This window comes from Necator americanus, chromosome X (assembly GCF_031761385.1).
Source record: "Necator americanus strain Aroian chromosome X, whole genome shotgun sequence".
Lineage (NCBI taxonomy): Eukaryota > Metazoa > Nematoda > Chromadorea > Rhabditida > Ancylostomatidae > Necator > Necator americanus.
Window position 1 is genome coordinate 3981209 of NC_087376.1, and position 16814 is coordinate 3998022.

At 36.8% G+C, this 16814-nt stretch overlaps 2 protein-coding genes across 3 annotated transcripts in view; one reads left to right on the forward strand and one right to left on the reverse strand.

Moving 5' to 3' along the window:
* Positions 1-3536, forward strand: part of RB195_021441 (uncharacterized protein) — a gene marked incomplete at both ends in the record, with an annotated part of 9056 nt that extends 5520 nt beyond the window's left edge. Inside the window, 2 exons of the mRNA XM_064208170.1 lie at positions 3343-3445; positions 3502-3536. Of these exons, the coding sequence (XP_064064050.1) occupies positions 3343-3445; positions 3502-3536 (138 nt within the window). The remainder of the gene's footprint in view (positions 1-3342; positions 3446-3501) is intronic.
* A 776-nt stretch (positions 3537-4312) lies between these two features.
* RB195_021442 (uncharacterized protein) lies at positions 4313-14129 on the reverse strand (the record flags this gene model as incomplete). 2 transcript variants are annotated; one of them, XM_064208172.1, is made up of 20 exons in its annotated part: positions 4313-4358; positions 4668-4679; positions 4976-5014; positions 5090-5288; positions 5347-5506; positions 5576-5718; positions 5831-5959; positions 6121-6193; positions 6267-6391; positions 6464-6620; positions 6679-6806; positions 6909-7071; positions 7312-7488; positions 7582-7709; positions 7955-8108; positions 11003-11124; positions 11179-11325; positions 12405-12539; positions 12821-13117; positions 14027-14129. In XM_064208172.1, 20 exons carry the CDS (start codon positions 14127-14129, stop codon positions 4313-4315), a joined length of 2637 nt encoding a protein of 878 aa, XP_064064053.1. The 2 variants fall into 2 exon arrangements, with proteins under 2 accessions (XP_064064053.1, XP_064064052.1); XM_064208171.1 differs by lacking the exon at positions 4668-4679.
* Between the last annotated feature and the right edge of the window lie 2685 nt (positions 14130-16814).

Here is a 16814-nt window from a genome sequence, read left to right on the forward strand (position 1 = left end):
GAATAATAGGATATTTAACCATACAAAATAACACTATCTAGTAATAGTAATCAGCTAAAATTGACGTAAATGTCGGCATACATTTGTCATGCAAAGAGAATGACAATAGTCATTGCTCATTTACGACCTTAACAAAAGAAATAATGCAAACACGACGGCTCACTGCATTTTCAACTTTCGCAGCTGTTAATGTCATAGGCAGGATTGTATTGTTTCCGGAAACTTTAATAGAAAGTCCGATGTTACGCAAGGCGAATATCTTTTTTTTTAAAGATTTTTCAGAGAATTTTGAAGAAGATCTCCGTTAAAATATGTAGATAAATCATATTTAACCAAGAAAAACCAGCTGAGACATTTCAGAGTACTGGATGAAACACTAGTTAAAGCAAATTAAATTAAATTTTCTCTCTCCAAAGACAAAAAGAAAGGACCAGTGTTGTGTTTGTTTAAGTACACTTAAAAATCTACAGAAATTCCGAAAATTCTTAGTTATAGATGGCAACATTATCTTTCTCGTGTGATTGTTCTGATGTATAGCTTCGTGAGATAAAAAAGAAGAAAAAAAACTGAAAATTAGATTTTGAAGGGAATACATGGTAAATAAATGCAGTATATGTGTCAGAGTGCCGGAATTACCGGAGAATATTATCACTTTCCGGTATTTCCGGCATTCCGACCACGTATTAAGCGTTATTTTCCTCAATAAAACTACTCTCTGAATCCATATCCAGCTAGACAGACTAAGTCCAGCTTCGCAACGGATTTATTGTCTCTGGCTAATCCCCTTCTTCCTTAAGGTAGTTCAAATTCAAATGTATTTTGCAACATTTTAACAACAAGCACAAGCCAATTTTAGTAATATTACAGTATCCTATCCTCATAGGAATACATATTAGAACTGAAATATATTAATTATTCCATCACAAAGAAGTTGCTCTTTGATAAACACCAAACAAACTCTCGAAATTGGCTCGAGCACGACAGAAGAATGTGCAGCCTTCATACCACATTTTCTAAATTGATAGCTTCAAGAAAGTCAAGAAATTTCGGTGAAAGCCTGCAAAAGGTGTCCTTGCTTCTTATTTTCGTTTACATTAAGTGCTTTTATTTGTTCTGCCTACTTCCAAAAAGCTCCTATGTGCTCTTGACAAACACAAATTCCATGATTATTGTTCCAGATAACGGAAAAAATGTTTACATGTCTAGAAATGAAGCATTCAAGTAACTTCATTCCTGAATTTCGTAAAAATTATCGAACTGATTTCTTTCTATAATACAATTCTATCGAAATCAATGAATTACTGGATACTTTTTAGTAAACCATGCTATGTCTGCCTACTATCCTACCGTCGTTGCATAATATTTTGCAATGATCCTCCGTTTCTGTGGAGAATCGGCAGAGGCTTGAAATCTCTGGAGATAGAGATGTCACCCAAAAATCTCTGAGAAGTGTTTTCCGGAGCTGATATTGTCTAATTTTCAAGAAAAAAAGGAAGTAAATAGGAATAGAAATAGATAAGAATAAATGTTTTAATAATATACATGCAAACAAAAAATAGAAACAAACATAAACATATAAAGGAAAAACTAAAATGCATCAAAAACTTACTTTTACATAGTGCCCACAAAACTTTTAGCATGGCTTTACAACCCGTTCACGACCAGAGAAAAAACTCGGCACTGAGAGATAAGCCTAATTTTTCATTTAATTAATTATTAATATTATTTAATTTCATTCACGTTTTAGGCGAACCTCAATAGCAACGCAGCATTTTTTTTCCTGATCAGATAATATGTAAATATAAGTATGATTCAAAGCATACATTAAGTACAAAAAAGTTGTTTCCTTATACTCAAATTTCACGAGAAAAAAATCTAGAGAAGGTAAATAAAGAGGAAAGGGTAAATTCCAACGATGGTCTTTTCACTTCACTTTGATTTCCATTTTGACCGGTCGATGGAGCTGTCAATGTCGCACACAAAACTTGCGCACGAATGTAAACATCTTTTAACTGTTGTATGGTCCTTACTTCACCTTTAAAAAAAACGTTCAACTAACTAATCTTTGAATTTTCTTTAGAAAAGCCGCGCTTTGCATCGAATATGTACAGAAAGCAAATTCCTTTTCGTTGAATAAAAACTGTGAGAAGTGAGACTTGAAACAATGTAAACATCATAAATCACTAATGATTCATCTTCCAACATTTCTGTGCTGATGATCACGCCATGACTGGTGCATTAATGAAAATCCAAGAAAAGGGAACTTGTTCAGTTTTTTTTTTTGCAACCATGTGGTTTCACGCTGATTATTGAACATACTGATTTTAGTAAAACATGTTTCTTGAGGGACTAAATCAAAAAGAAACTATTCTCTACAGTTGACAAGGTTTTGTTATCTTATGTCAGGAATGACTATGTATAGTATTTATATATTATATGTGTAATATTTTGTATAATTATATGTATAATATTTTGTATAATATTTCTGAAAAATCGATGATTTGTTATATGTTTTAGTTTATCCAGCTTAAGTTGGTTCAAATAATTTTTGTCACAAAGAATGGAAAGAGATTATCCTTATTTCCAAAATCTTTCCCGAAAAACTGCGAAATTCCCTTTTAGAGAGTGTCCTCAGACTCTCAGAAGGAACAAATTTGAAAAGATAAACGTGCTTAGAGCTTTCGTATACAATTTACACCACTGGTGATGGAGATATAATTTTAAAAATGTACAATTATATAGTTTAATTGTCAAGAATAAGTAATAATAATAATAAATAATAATATAATGACATAATATAATTCTCTGAGAGCATATAATTATCGAATTGTAGAGAATTTAAGGCGTCTACTGTTTGCAGTCCGCTGTCCCTATCCTCAGATTTTAGAAATTTAAAAATAACTTTGTAAATTTCTATTTGTTAAACGCCTACAAGTATTTTTTGTTTCCTAATCCTGTGATAACTCTGACGATAATGTTGCTCGGAAATTGCAGCTAATATTGAAACTAGCATTGGAAATAAAATAGTAGAAAAATAAAAGATTTTGTGAAAGTTCCTCCAGTTTTGCGCAGAAAACAACTTTCTGCATCTCACTCCTTTCACTTCTTTTTCTGTGGTTATCCTAAACAAAAAAGTGTGTGCGCGTTCCATTCGTAAACTTTTCCCTCATTTTCGAGACGAAATAATTAGGGAAAATTGTTTGGTAAGAAATTTGAAAGAAAAGGACTATCAAATTTGAATATTCGGTAAAATATCCATGTACATGGTTGATTTTTTGAACAATAAAAGGCGGCAAAAGGAGGGATTCAGCGCAACATAACGGAAAAAAAAAGATTTTTCAGGTTGATCTCGGTATACATCATAAATGTTCACTACGTTCTCAGTCACCTGTTTTGATGAATGCGCTTGCCCCACCGAACCATAAAGCATCCTGTGTTCGTCGAGGTAGTCAACAAGTCACTTAGAATCATCAGAAATCCGTCGCTAAATTCAATTTTCAGGCTCGTCAAGTGTCAGCGTCTCACTTCATGGATGATTTCAAATATAAATCATCATAGGAAGATCATCGATATATTTACGGCTCTAGAACTTTTAAAATGCCTTCATTCTCTTTCATGTCATATATTCCATAGTCCTTTCAAAAAATGATATAGTTCTGAGATGCTCGAATCGTAAATCAATAAGAGCAGAATGCATACATACATATGACTCAACAAAGTACCTCAAGCCTTATTGTGCACTTATTAGATTTGCTCACCATAATTCGGTCATGTCATTTCGGTGCGTTCAGACCCGGTCTGCGTTGTTCACTTTAAATTTTCCGGTAAAAATCTATGTCTATGTCCATTTTTTAGTTGTTATCTTCATGTTACACAAATTTACAACATGGAACTTTATTGTATCCAAGTTGCCTCGCATTTTCTTGCCGATATAAAAATCGTTTCTTAAATGAGAGTTGACATCTTAGAACCATACATATGTTGTACTTTTCAAGATTTAAATGTTCACTTCCTAAGAATATCATACATATTAAAACATTCATCAAATATTGTTGCTATGTGAATAAGTGAATGCTCACAACAAAATAGACCCGACCTCAGTTCCTCACTAGAGGGCGAAAATAACAATATAAATGCGTACAAAGAAGAAGAAAAAAACAAAATTTCGGAATCAGAGAAATTTCACGGAGAAATGGTAGTACAGCCAAATTGAGCATGAGGCTCAAGAAATGACACAGCTGAAACAATGAGTACAACGAAAATGAAGTGATCTGAGAGAAAGTACTTATCGAATATCTAATATGCTACTGCGTCATACGGTAGTTGTTAACGGTATAGTGTGTAGCATCAGCGGAGGACTGAAAATATGGAATAATTAATTTATCGAGTTGAACTCTTTAAATAAGTGATTTGCATCAACCACAAAGGTAATAACGACACAGCGACACAAGTTCGAAAGCTCATCTGACATGTCTCAATCAGATGATGTACAACGGGGCTGTCATTCGTCTGATAAGGAAAACTACGTTAATTTACACAACAATGCACATCTTGGGATGTTCGAGACAGATAAGCCATTCCTACTTCGACAAGGATCTTTGGGAGCAAACCACCAGAGCAACACAGGATTTTACATTTATTGCAAAAACACATATATGAACATTTACCTCACAAACTTCCTATACGTAAATTTTGTAAATATCCGAAATCTTCAAAACTTCGAGTACATCAACTCCAGATTTTCAAATGCACAAAATAATCAGAACCTTAAATCAACAACATGTTTCGCTGCAATTTCTGTACTTTCTTTTTTGCAATTGCTACCAATGAGTCACACTGTACTCCATGGGGATTCCGTAGGAGAGCAGCAAGCGATTATTCCACGAGAACAAACAATAACGCACAAAGACTTGTTAACACGTACTCACCAAACACAAAAGCTTGTGTATTCGACATTTCACATACATCTTATTACCTAGATGCTTGATTATCCAATAGTCTATTGTTCTCTCCTCTGAAAGTAAATAGATACACGTGTGGGAGGTAAATCCAAGTGAAAGCGCGCAAACAGTCTCAAAAAAAAACAGACCTTCCCGCCTCAACATCTTTTTCTTTGTGATCTCGTGGAGCTCTTCCCAAACAATTGATACAGAAACAAGCGATGAGACCACATCGATACGTTGAATAACAGATGAGGTCAATAACGATTAAAATAACAATGAGAGATATTCCAACAATAAGGGGCAGCTTTGGCATGAGGAAAGATTCGCTAATTGACAGCGGAGCATCTGTAAGAAAAAGTATTGTGGAGTGGTTACTGTACAAAAATTACTACTTCAAGCATACCATCCGTGTCAACTTCGACTTCTTCGGTCTCGCCAACTCCAATCGCATTTATAGCGGAAACTGTAACTCGGTATGACGAATGAGGGCGAATGTGTGTCAAGTCGAGAGATCTTTCGTTGCCTCCAACTTCAACAGTAAAAGGACTACCAACGTCTTCTTCCTGAAACATGAAAACACTTGGAAAAATACTTCACATCGTAGACAAAATGACTTCGAAAAATTAATTTACATCGCCAGTTTCTTCATTTTCAATGAACTCCTGAACTCCCACGCGATAAGCAGTGATTTCTGATCCATGATCATTCGGCTGCGTCCAGTAAACAGTGCAAATTTCGTCACACTCCATACGAACGTGCTCTGGTTTCTTGGGCGCTAAAGTGTGCAACAATGAAATCGTTAAGCTACAAAACAAGAAAAATTAACATAGCACAGATAATTCTGACACTAATACGAAAAATCTATCAAAACACATATGAAAGCAAACCCCATGGATCGGTTGTTTCCATTAAGGTAGGTTGGCAGAAGTCACTGTCGCCAGCCTCATTTATTGCTCTAGCTCTCACCGAGTACTGTGTATTCGGAGTCAAATTCCGTACCACCATTTCTTCCGCATCTGAACAACATGTGAAAGCTTTGTGTATAAGCATTTAAAAAAATTATCTAATTAAATAATGATTGATACTACGAAAAACTTTGATGAGTGCAAAAATGTGCAGCACTATCCTAAATCAACCATCTGTTTTGACGAGACCGCTAAAAAAGCGGTAACCTTACCGAAATCAACTGAAATCACACGAGCTTCATTCCAGTCTGTTTCATCCATAGAGTGATCATCAGTTTCAAGAATCTAAAATATTATCTAGTGACACAGATCCCTAGATTCCGGTATATGAACCAAACAAAAATGATAATGAAGAAACCTGGAATTCCATACGGGATGGTCGGCTAGCATAGTCGTTATACAAGTCATGATCTATAGAACACTTTCCATAATTGGGATACAAACGTTTCTTGCAGTCGATACCCTCAGGAATTGCTGGTGGGACTTGAAAGACAGAATATTTAGATAATTAATGTTTATTAATAAGATATTTGAAAAGAAAAAAATCGCACTTACACACATGGATGATTTCGATCGCCTTTGTGAAAATGCCTACACCATTATCGGCTTTACAAGTGTAGTTACCGTAATTTCTTCCTGCACTGTTCTGCAAGGTCAACGTGGAGCGTCCATCGTTAGTGTCAATAACGACGGATGAACCATCGGCTTCAACCTGAAATCTTGAAATAATGCGCCTGAATTTGGCATATATCGCAAGAAATGAGGATTACCTCATTTCCATCTTTAAGCCACATCCATGATGGGCTGGGAACGGCTGAAACTTCACAGAAAATGTGAATGGTATTACCATCAAATGAACGGATTTGGTCATCGGAGGCCCGACGAAGAATTGGTGGATCTATAAACGTTCATCACCTATTTCATCTAAGAAGGATAAGCGGTAAAGAACAATATAGATTATCCAGTAATGTTCGAATAAAGAAAGGAAATCTAAACTAACGTGTGATAGCGATATTGAAAGCGCGTTCGGTCCATCCTGCTTTATTAGCTACAGCGCATTTATACTGTCCAGCATCTGTCATAGTTAAATTTCGTATGCGAAGGACCAAAGAGTCTTCCTCAGCTCGCACGCTCAGACGCTCCGAAGCCACATCCTCTTCAAACTGAAAAAGAGAAGAAAAAAATCTCGAAATACATTGGTAACGTTCATTTTAAAAAAAGGCAGGACGGGATCCGACAATTTAATTGAAGTAACGATCAACGGTTCAAAATAAGTAACCTCATAACCACAATTACCCATTCAAATAATAAAAGAAATGAAAAAGGAAGAAGAGTAAAAATAATATATATATATATATATATAAATGTTCAAAGTGCATTCATGTAGAAGATAGTGAGCTAACCCTCTTAATTCTAGCATTCTCTTTCTCCTCTTCGTCTTCCTCCTCATCCTCATCATCATCATCATCACCGGCATCATCTTCTTCAGTCCTATTGTTCGTATTCTCTGCATCTGCTTCTTCATCATTTTCGTCGTCAGAAGGTGATAACTCCTTATCCTTTTCCTCATCATCAATCACCTGAACATATGCTTATATTCTTTGCTGCATTACAAGTAGTGGTTCAACAATGTGCAGCATTAACCCCCTCATTTATGGCCAAACAAAACCCACCGAATATTCTTCTGATCCAAATATAAATTTGGTGCCGGTGATACCATCTCCACTATATTTGCAGACAATTTCCACATCTTCATTTTCTTTTTTAGTGAAGTCATGCAGTTTTTCAACACGAGGTTTCACTGAAAACATTCTCATCAGATTAAAAATCACTTGTGGTATTTAATTATTTACTTGGAAATGTGCAGGTGAAACGTCTAGTGTCATAAGTCGAATTCTCACACAACACGATTAAAGAGTTTCCACCACTCAGTGCACTGAGCGATATTCTTTAGTTTTAAGTTGATAAAAAACTGAACACGTCCCGCAAATCAATTTAATTGCAGGTCCATTCATTTCCTTTATTTTCAAGTGAAGTGATACTTACAGAGTACTTTCAACTCAGCAGTTTGAGATGCGTTGCCTACTGCATTAGAAGCCACGCATTTGTACTCGCCACCGTCCTGTTCGGACAAAGATTCGATCACCAAGAGACCATCGTGAACTTTGTATTTGTCTGAGTCACCGATACTCTCTCCGGCCTGGAATATTAGCATTTGGAGATGAGGGAAACAACTGAAATGACTAAGAACCGCAAATATTATTGCACTTCCTTAATAACAAGTCAAGTCGAGGGTAACGTGAAAGATTCGCAGGAGAAGAAATGACTCAGGAAGAATTCTGGATATTTCAATAGTTAATTCATCAATTAGTAATTAATTATTTCAATAGTAAGATTCATCGTGGGGTACTGTATTCGTGAAGTAGTGGAAATATTTGCTGTTTAAGAAGTATAAATCTAACACTCGTCTTCTGCTTATTTATATACTAGACATTAAAATCACTATAAATAAAAAAATTAATCTCCTTGTCCTGTCTATATTTCTAACAGAACAGAAGCAAAAGGAATTTAAAAGAATCCCTACTATTTTATTATCATTTTAACCATGGAAATTTCTCCACGGAAGAAAGTGAAAAATTTTCTAATAACTAACAACAAATACAGAAAACTGTCGAAGAAAGTCTTTAAGAAGAATAAAGCTGATTCGTCGAGGCAATTTATCCAATACACCACTGAAATTGAATCCAGAAATTATCTGGGAATTTCACAAAACAAAGTTAGTTTTTTATCGATGAATTATCTCTAATTTTTGTTCCCTTCATATATTTGCCCCTCATGTATACACTATGCTGTCACAACCAACCAGGGGTAGTCGACTAAGGATGGCATCGGTCACTTAATCAGTCACAAGGCAACAATGCCGTAGTGCTTCCCTGCTCAAGCGATTTCTTCCGCTTCACCGCGTTTTTGGAGCAAAGGTCTTGCTATAATCCGAACAATAAAGGTAGGTGTACTAGTTGATAACAATTCCCAAGAAAAGTATAGAAAACCCACAATAGAAAACAGAACACAAAGACTTAAATGAAATTAAAATAATGGGAACAAAACAAGTACAAAAAAACTGGTATTGATGCGTAGTAATAAACTTCAAAAATATTGAGTTTTCATATCGGTTTAGAAAAAAAAAACCAGTGAAATTCGAAAAAGGAGATAAGAGACTGTGCTTATCACATGCTTGTAATTTGTAACTTTACGAAAAAGCCAAATTCTTCAATGTGGATCGAATGGTCGAACACGATTTACTACCTCTAAATCTAGGGATCACACTGAACTCGTGGATGACGACATTTCTATTTTATTAATACTTTTAAAATGCCCATCGTTTTCCCAAAATTGTTAACACCACTCCAAAAAAACATTGTTTTCTACTCTACATTGTCGTGAGAATAACTGCTGAAGAACCAGAAACGGTAACCTTTGTTTGTTTGCACTAAACTTTTTTTTATTAAGCGGAAAAATTTGAGAATATATTTGTAGCGCAAACCAATTATTCCCATCGGTTACTAAAGCGACCCAACAGGTGATTTCTGACGGGACGACGATAAGCAAAATGTTAACTTCCCAACAATGACACGAAATTATCGAACCGTTTGCAATTTAGAATGCTGAGAAATAAATAACGGAATAATGAAAAAATGTGTAACTCAAAAGATCTACACCGCTACTGACAGTAACTATTGAAAGAAATAAAAGGTCGGAAGAGGACAGTGAAGCGCATATAAAGCAATCTGTTAATTTTTATAAAGTGATTGCCAATTACAAAACTACACAAGGAATAAGTCGTCGTTCAAAATACTGGTGTTTCTGTAACTCTTCGACAAAGAAAATACCATAGATTAAATAGCAGAAGTTCCTCATCTTAAGCAGAGCATTTGTGTACTTTCAGCATTACAGGAACTATTAAATATAGAACAAGTATAATATCCTACAATTCTATCCAAATGTGACATCCCTTCATTGTTGTTCTCATAGCAAGTACAAACATTCGCAGGATATTCCAAATAAATCAAACGGATCTTTTTTCAGGACATCCCACTAGCTTTTTATGAGAGTCATTTCCAGACACTTCTTCAGACGTCGACACCTGGAGAGAGGATTCAACCGTAATTTACCGCGCTCTCAACTGGTCTCATTTCCCGGATCTACTGATAATGAAGTACGTATGTTTACCTGAAGGGCGTTCGCGTGGTGCACGAATCATCTCACTTCGGTTATCCATGCAAATGACCTCTCTTTCAATCACGGTATTCCCGTCACGCGATGCGCACGCACATCGTATTGTTTCCCACGATCTGCCAACTCATTCGCATGCCATGTCGACAGGTGGTCGCGACTCCGTTATTTATGCTGACAGATGGATCGTCACCTCTCCTATTCAACTAATACCCCAACTGTCACCTACTTATGAGGACTCGAATTAACACAACACATTAGCATCTACAATGACCACAACCTCAGTTGAGCTTCGGCGAAACATTGGCGCAATATTTCGCATTATGTCCGTTGGGACACGAATCTATTCATCTTGTTCCACTACCGAACAAATTCAGTGAGGAGTACTCTAATCGATGTGCCATCGTGCGACGGCCATCATCTTCACTAACACGAGCTACACGATAAGAGGCATGAACGAATTCTCTCGGGATCACAGAGAGATTGATCCGGAAACATATAGAAGACAGGGTTTCCGCCAGCAAATCTTTTTCCCGTAGTCATCACAGAAATCCATGGACTACATTCCATGTCAACAAGATCTATACAGACCAAAAATCGCATATCTATCTTAAACTTATCATAGTGAATACAAAATTGGAGCACCCCACTGGAGAACAACTTGAAAAAAAAACCTTATCTGCCGCCATATGTTCACAATTCAACTGCTTGGGAAAAAATGTGTGAAACGCAAGATATAAATCATAATTTCTTTTTTTTCGTTCTTAAACTAGGTCTCTCTGCGCAACGCAAGCAATTGCTCTTTGGAGTTTGCGCAAATACGACCGCGAACGAATCTTCCAACCCTTGAAAAAGACAAACCTTGTCGAACCACTGATACTGTGGTTTTGGCTTCCCAACAGCTCCACACTGTATTTTCGCACTAGCTCCTTCAAAACCAATATTGTTGTCGGGAGTATCAAAAACTGTGATTACGGGACGAGCTGTAAGAGATAGAAAATTATGCAGAAAAGTACACTAAGTAATTTGAAACGTACAGTAGCCGGTGACATTGATGGCAAGAGTTTCAAACGAAGAAAATTGTGCTGCATTGCAATTGTAAATACCATCATCCTTTTTCGAATCATATTCCGGTATTAGAAGGATTTGTCTGTCGTTTTGGAATTCGTAACCTCGTGGTGACCCTAAACTTTTTGTGTTAGTCTACTATAGAGCTAAACGTGTATAGTCTTCTCTTCGTTGTACTGACATAACGTGTTGGAGGACTACTATTTTGCGATCAAGACAAATATTATAGATTCTCTCTGGATAAACTTCTCCAAAGGGCATTCAGAAGTAATGAAATGACCCTTAAGTTCTTCTCGGCTATCTCTTCCCCTCCTCAGCGCAGGTTGCCTTGCTCATCGATTTCTTTTCTTGTTTAGCGTGAGCAAACAAGTAAATGCAACAGCAAGTTTGCCGCGATCCTACCAGCTTTGTTCTTCTCAAAAAATCAAGAAGCCGTTTTGTCTTATACCGTAACCATAGCTCCATGTCGTTTTTTTTCGCATGTACACAGTTGTCCAACATATGCGCACACAAGTGCAAACCGCCTACTGTACTGCATCGGTATCAATTTTCAAAGGCGCGCATGTCCACAAACCACGATTGGCTCATCCCAAACATCTGCCTAGAGCGAACAGTAAACCTCAGCGCTACGTAACAAGACGTAACGATCGCAGATGTTGTGCGACCGCCCTGTAATCTCGCAACAAAAGGATTAGGCCCCCCTCCATAGCTTGACCCTTTTATGGTGGTATGCATATGCAAATGCCCTTACCGAAACCGTTCGAATATCGCACAATGAGCGCGAAGACCAAAGACATTTTGACTCCCGTTCTATTGTTTAGCCTCGACCCGTAGTCGCTTCTCCCTTTTCACGGACCATTACACTCCCGAGGTAGACAAGCAAATCTAGTGGACAACCGAGTTCGTTTCGAATTACTAGGATTATCTTGATAACTAGAATCTAGAATCGCTAGAATCTATGATTTCGAAGAGAATCTGAACTGCGTATCCCATGGAACAAATGGAAAGTAGGAATGGCATAGCATGGTGCTCTCCACTGCACAACAGTATTGCGCAACAAAGACTGCCAAGTCTGGATCAATAAGTATCGAAGGAATCGACCGTAGACGCATGCATTAGGTCAATGGACCAACAATCACTCTCTAACATCGCAACGAGAAAAAAAAAAACTCGTCAAGAAAGCAAAAGAGCTCACCTTCTTCAAGGATAGTACCGTTAAATTGCCAGAAAACTTCCAATTTTTCGGTTCCTTCCACATGACAAACAATTTCGGCAGTGGAGCCTTCCTCAGGATGTTGTTCAGTTTCAGGATTGATAAATTTTGGAGGATCTGAAACGAAAAACACTGATATTCATCAACATATTCCATATCGTTCATGGAAGATAAACCTATTATCTTCAGATTATATCACAAAAACCTTGACCTTCAAATCTAAAGCGTCTCATAGCTGAGTGGGAATGACACCTCCGCAACCCTCACTTCCTGTCACCACAGTGTTTACATACCCTACATTTGCTGCCTTGTTTCTCCAATCATGAACTACTGTTGAGGAACAAGCAGAGCACATTCAGAGAGATACACGAAAAAAAAAGAACACAAAGGAGACTTACCGGCAAAACTAATCCGAACGGTTGTCTGTTGTTCCTCTCCATTTACCTCAGCCTTGCATACATAATCTCCGCCATCAGTTATTTTTGGACGATTGATAAGTAGTTGATTAGCATAGGTTTTGTAGATTGTCATTATACTTCCCATACGTGATACAACGTTTCCATTTTTATACCATTCCACTTTCACATCACTTGCAGCTCCATCATAATCTTTCACTTTACATGCAACCATGAAGTTATCTCCAGTTCTTTGATCCAGAAGACGGTCGCCATTTGGTGTGACAACGACCTCCCATGCTAAAACATGGAAAATCAAGCTTTCATCCATGAACAGGTGTGTATACACAACACTACCTATTCTGCATATACTACTAGGCCAAATATAAGAGCTCACTGGTCATTACTTAAAAAAAATGATGGTAGTGTTGATGGAGAGATAGGTGAAAACATGAATTACGCACTGTGTGTGCATATGATTTTTAATTGTTGTCATAATCTTTGATAAACTGAAACACTCTAAAGGTGCTATACACTTTCTAGCTTCAAAGCAATCGGCAACATTCTCTAATGAGGTATTTGAGGTCGGCGTTGACAAGCAAAGAGACAGGCTGTTCGCATCAAGTGTTTAGACTTGTCAGCAGTGGCCGCTGGTCAAATATAGCAACATAGTTACGAGAGAGAGAGAACGGATTCGAGATCAACATTCCTTCTACGAATGTCTATTAAATCCAGAGAAAACAGGCGAAATGGCAGTTATCCTGACACACATGAGGTCACATAAAAGACAATATACACTTCGACGAAACCAATTCAACGCCACCATATTTTTCGTAATCATAAGTTATTGCTGCCTAGAAAATCCAGATTTCACTAAATACATAGCTGGAATGAAAGAATATCTTCACAAATTTTGAGATGTTCCTCGAAAACCGTGAAAAAAACTGTACGGAACAATTTTGTTTTGTTTTTTAAATGTTCATGAACACAAAGTTATTTTCAAGTAAATTTTAAGTAGATAAGGAGAAACAGACGTAAGACGATAAGTGAACGTGTAAGAGAAGCATCTTTTATAAGGATATGATTGTTGTATTCGAAAAAAGAGGAAAGAAGGCTGATTAGAAGTTCATATACGCAAATTATGAGCATCAATGGAACATTGGGGATTATAATAAGTATAGAAGTAAAATGTTACAATAATATACTTACCTGTACATTGATGTAAGATTAATGTAAATATTAGAAGTGAACAGCGCATTCCCAGCAGAGCGAATGAAGCGTTCGGAGGAAAGTAGAGGGTAGTGCGCAGCATTGACCCCGCCTACTGCGCGCCTAGCCTCGCCGAGATAGCCCCTTGACTCCTGCGGTGATGACGACGGTGGTGGTGGTGGCGGCGACTGCGACAGCAGCAGCAGCAGCGTCGTCGCCGTCGTTGTCGTCGTCGTCGAACGGATCCGCGCGACCGTCCGAGAACTTCGATCGGCAGATCAAAAAATATCAATACAACAGATCAATACGATCTACACCTGAGATCGCCTCTTTTGCAGCGTAGAAACTGTAAAAGAGAAACTAAACAACGATTAACTTTACGAATCAAGCAAGACCGACGAGAATAAAAAAACAGAATCCATAGAATTTTCTCGGGCACATCTCAAAAATAGCTTCTCAAGCCGAGAACATGGAACGAAAACATCTATATCCGAACTAATTAAAAATAAATACGCAATTCAAATACGTGTCGAAAATAATGAGCGTCTGAGCCAATTACCATCGCAATGTTATCCAGATCTCTCCTTAAATAAATCACGGATAATAGCTGTAGTTCTATGTATGCAAGAAATGGATCTTCCCTAAGATCACGTTTCGAAAAACGTGCATATTCGCGCTTAGGCGCCAAATTAAACATAAGTTTTCACATCATTAAGGTGTAAATTCGATTTTTAGGCAAGAATGACAACATTGTGGATATGCGCGCTGCGAAACTACATTAGTTCCATGAAAATCGAAATGAAGAAAGGATACACTCCAGTCTAAAATCTGTTCTTTTTTTTTTGCAGCAAGGTTTTTTTTTTCTCATTTTTGTGAGCGCTTCATTTATTTTATTGTTTTTATTTTACCAAACAAAGGATCAACTCATTAGTTATTGGAAAAATTGAATGAAGATTCAATTGCATTTAGAAGGAAGATTTAAAACACCTAAATGAAAAGAAACAAAACATTTAAATACTGCCCATGTTGCAACATAATTTTTTAATCAGAAAAATAGCGATGATGGAATCCTCTTACTCCGTTCTCTGATGCCGAAAGAAATCCAAAGACTTTCGCCATATAACTTGGTAATAAAGTTAATAAGGTCAAATTAATTATCTTCTCATATGCGCCCTTGATCGACATTTCGTTTATTTTCTACGGTTATAACGTTTTTTTTTCTTGGAGCAACGGGCGTAAAGAGGAAAGAATTCCATTCAAAAAGTGCATATACAGGTAAAAAATAGAAGCGTTTAGTTTTAGTTCTTAAGAATCCGATAAAGAAATTTAAAAAAAAAAAACCCTATAACAAACCTCATGACTAGGGTGATTTTCTTCTACCTCTTAGAACTCTTCTTTGTTTGCTACACAAATTGAAGGTTTTCGGGATAACACATGTAGTGACAAGTCAAAAAGAAGTGAAGCTTAAGTCAAACCAATTAGTATCTTTTACACGTTGAGAGATTTTAGAATTTTTGTTTTGTGTACAGAAATACATTTTCGACAATGTTTGTGAACAGTACATAGGATAAGTTTTTTTTTTGCGATTTGACTTTGATGGTGTAAATGCAAGGAACACATTGGGATTTTACAAGAATAACATTCTTTCTACAGACTTCATGAACGCATAAAGAAGAAAGTCAGGTCAACCTTGAACATTACCACGCTTGATCGCACATGCTCAGACGACAACGCATGGATCTATAGGATACGCGAACAGAATTTGTTCTCATATTAATCATTGTTGTTGGGTACGTTTCTCAATGATCTGTGTCGATTTCTCATCAATAAACGATTGAAAAACGAAAAAAAAAACATATCTGGAAGTGTGAAATTGAAGTTGACATCGTCCAGGATTTATGCGTCGCGGAAAGCGTCACACTGCTTTGTATGTAGCAAGTGCAAGCGTAATTGACTTTTTTTTTCCGTCTTTCTTTCCTCAAGAAAGTCATTCAATTCACCAAAGTGTTCGTGGAGTCTGGAGAATCTTTTGCTAATAGCTTATCTAGGATGGTCAGTTACTGGAGTTACAGGATTCTTTCTAGCGAATAATAAAAAGTGCTTCATGGCTAATAACGAGAAATGTCGACATTAATTTGCTGCCGATAATTGAAGAGAACAAGGCATATGATTCGGAACGTTTTTTTTTTTTAATTTCAGTTATCGAACCAACTCTAATAATTAGATATCCTGACAGCTGAACACGAGACTTCATTATGGGAAAATTGAAACCTTCATAGATACATCAAGCCTCTAGTTATTAAAAACAAAGTAAAACATTCCGTTTTTTGACTTCTCGCAGTTCCAGAAACTTCAAATATCCGCAACACATTGATCCAAAAAAAACTCATAAAATGTCAAAAATTTGCTAGAAACCCCTTTCCTAGAGCTCTATCTACATAAATTATCACTACGTACTCCCACATCTGGGAGTCTCCCTATCATCTTATCGATCGCTGGTAAGACTTCCTGAATTCGGCGTATGATTGGCGGGTCTCCTATTGGAGGACGAGAAACCCGCCTCTCTTCACATTTAACTACTTAAAGTGAGTTCTTTTTTTTGAACTTTTCAAATGTTCTCCAACATATACTATTACTTCTATCATTTTCTGCAGACCCTACCTCTGCAGAAATCTTTAGAAAAACGTGGAAATATTTTATATTTTTATTTTATCATGTTCTATTTTTAGAGTAGTCATCAACTTTCTTTATATCTTTCCTTCCCCTGAATGGTTAAGCACTTACACTA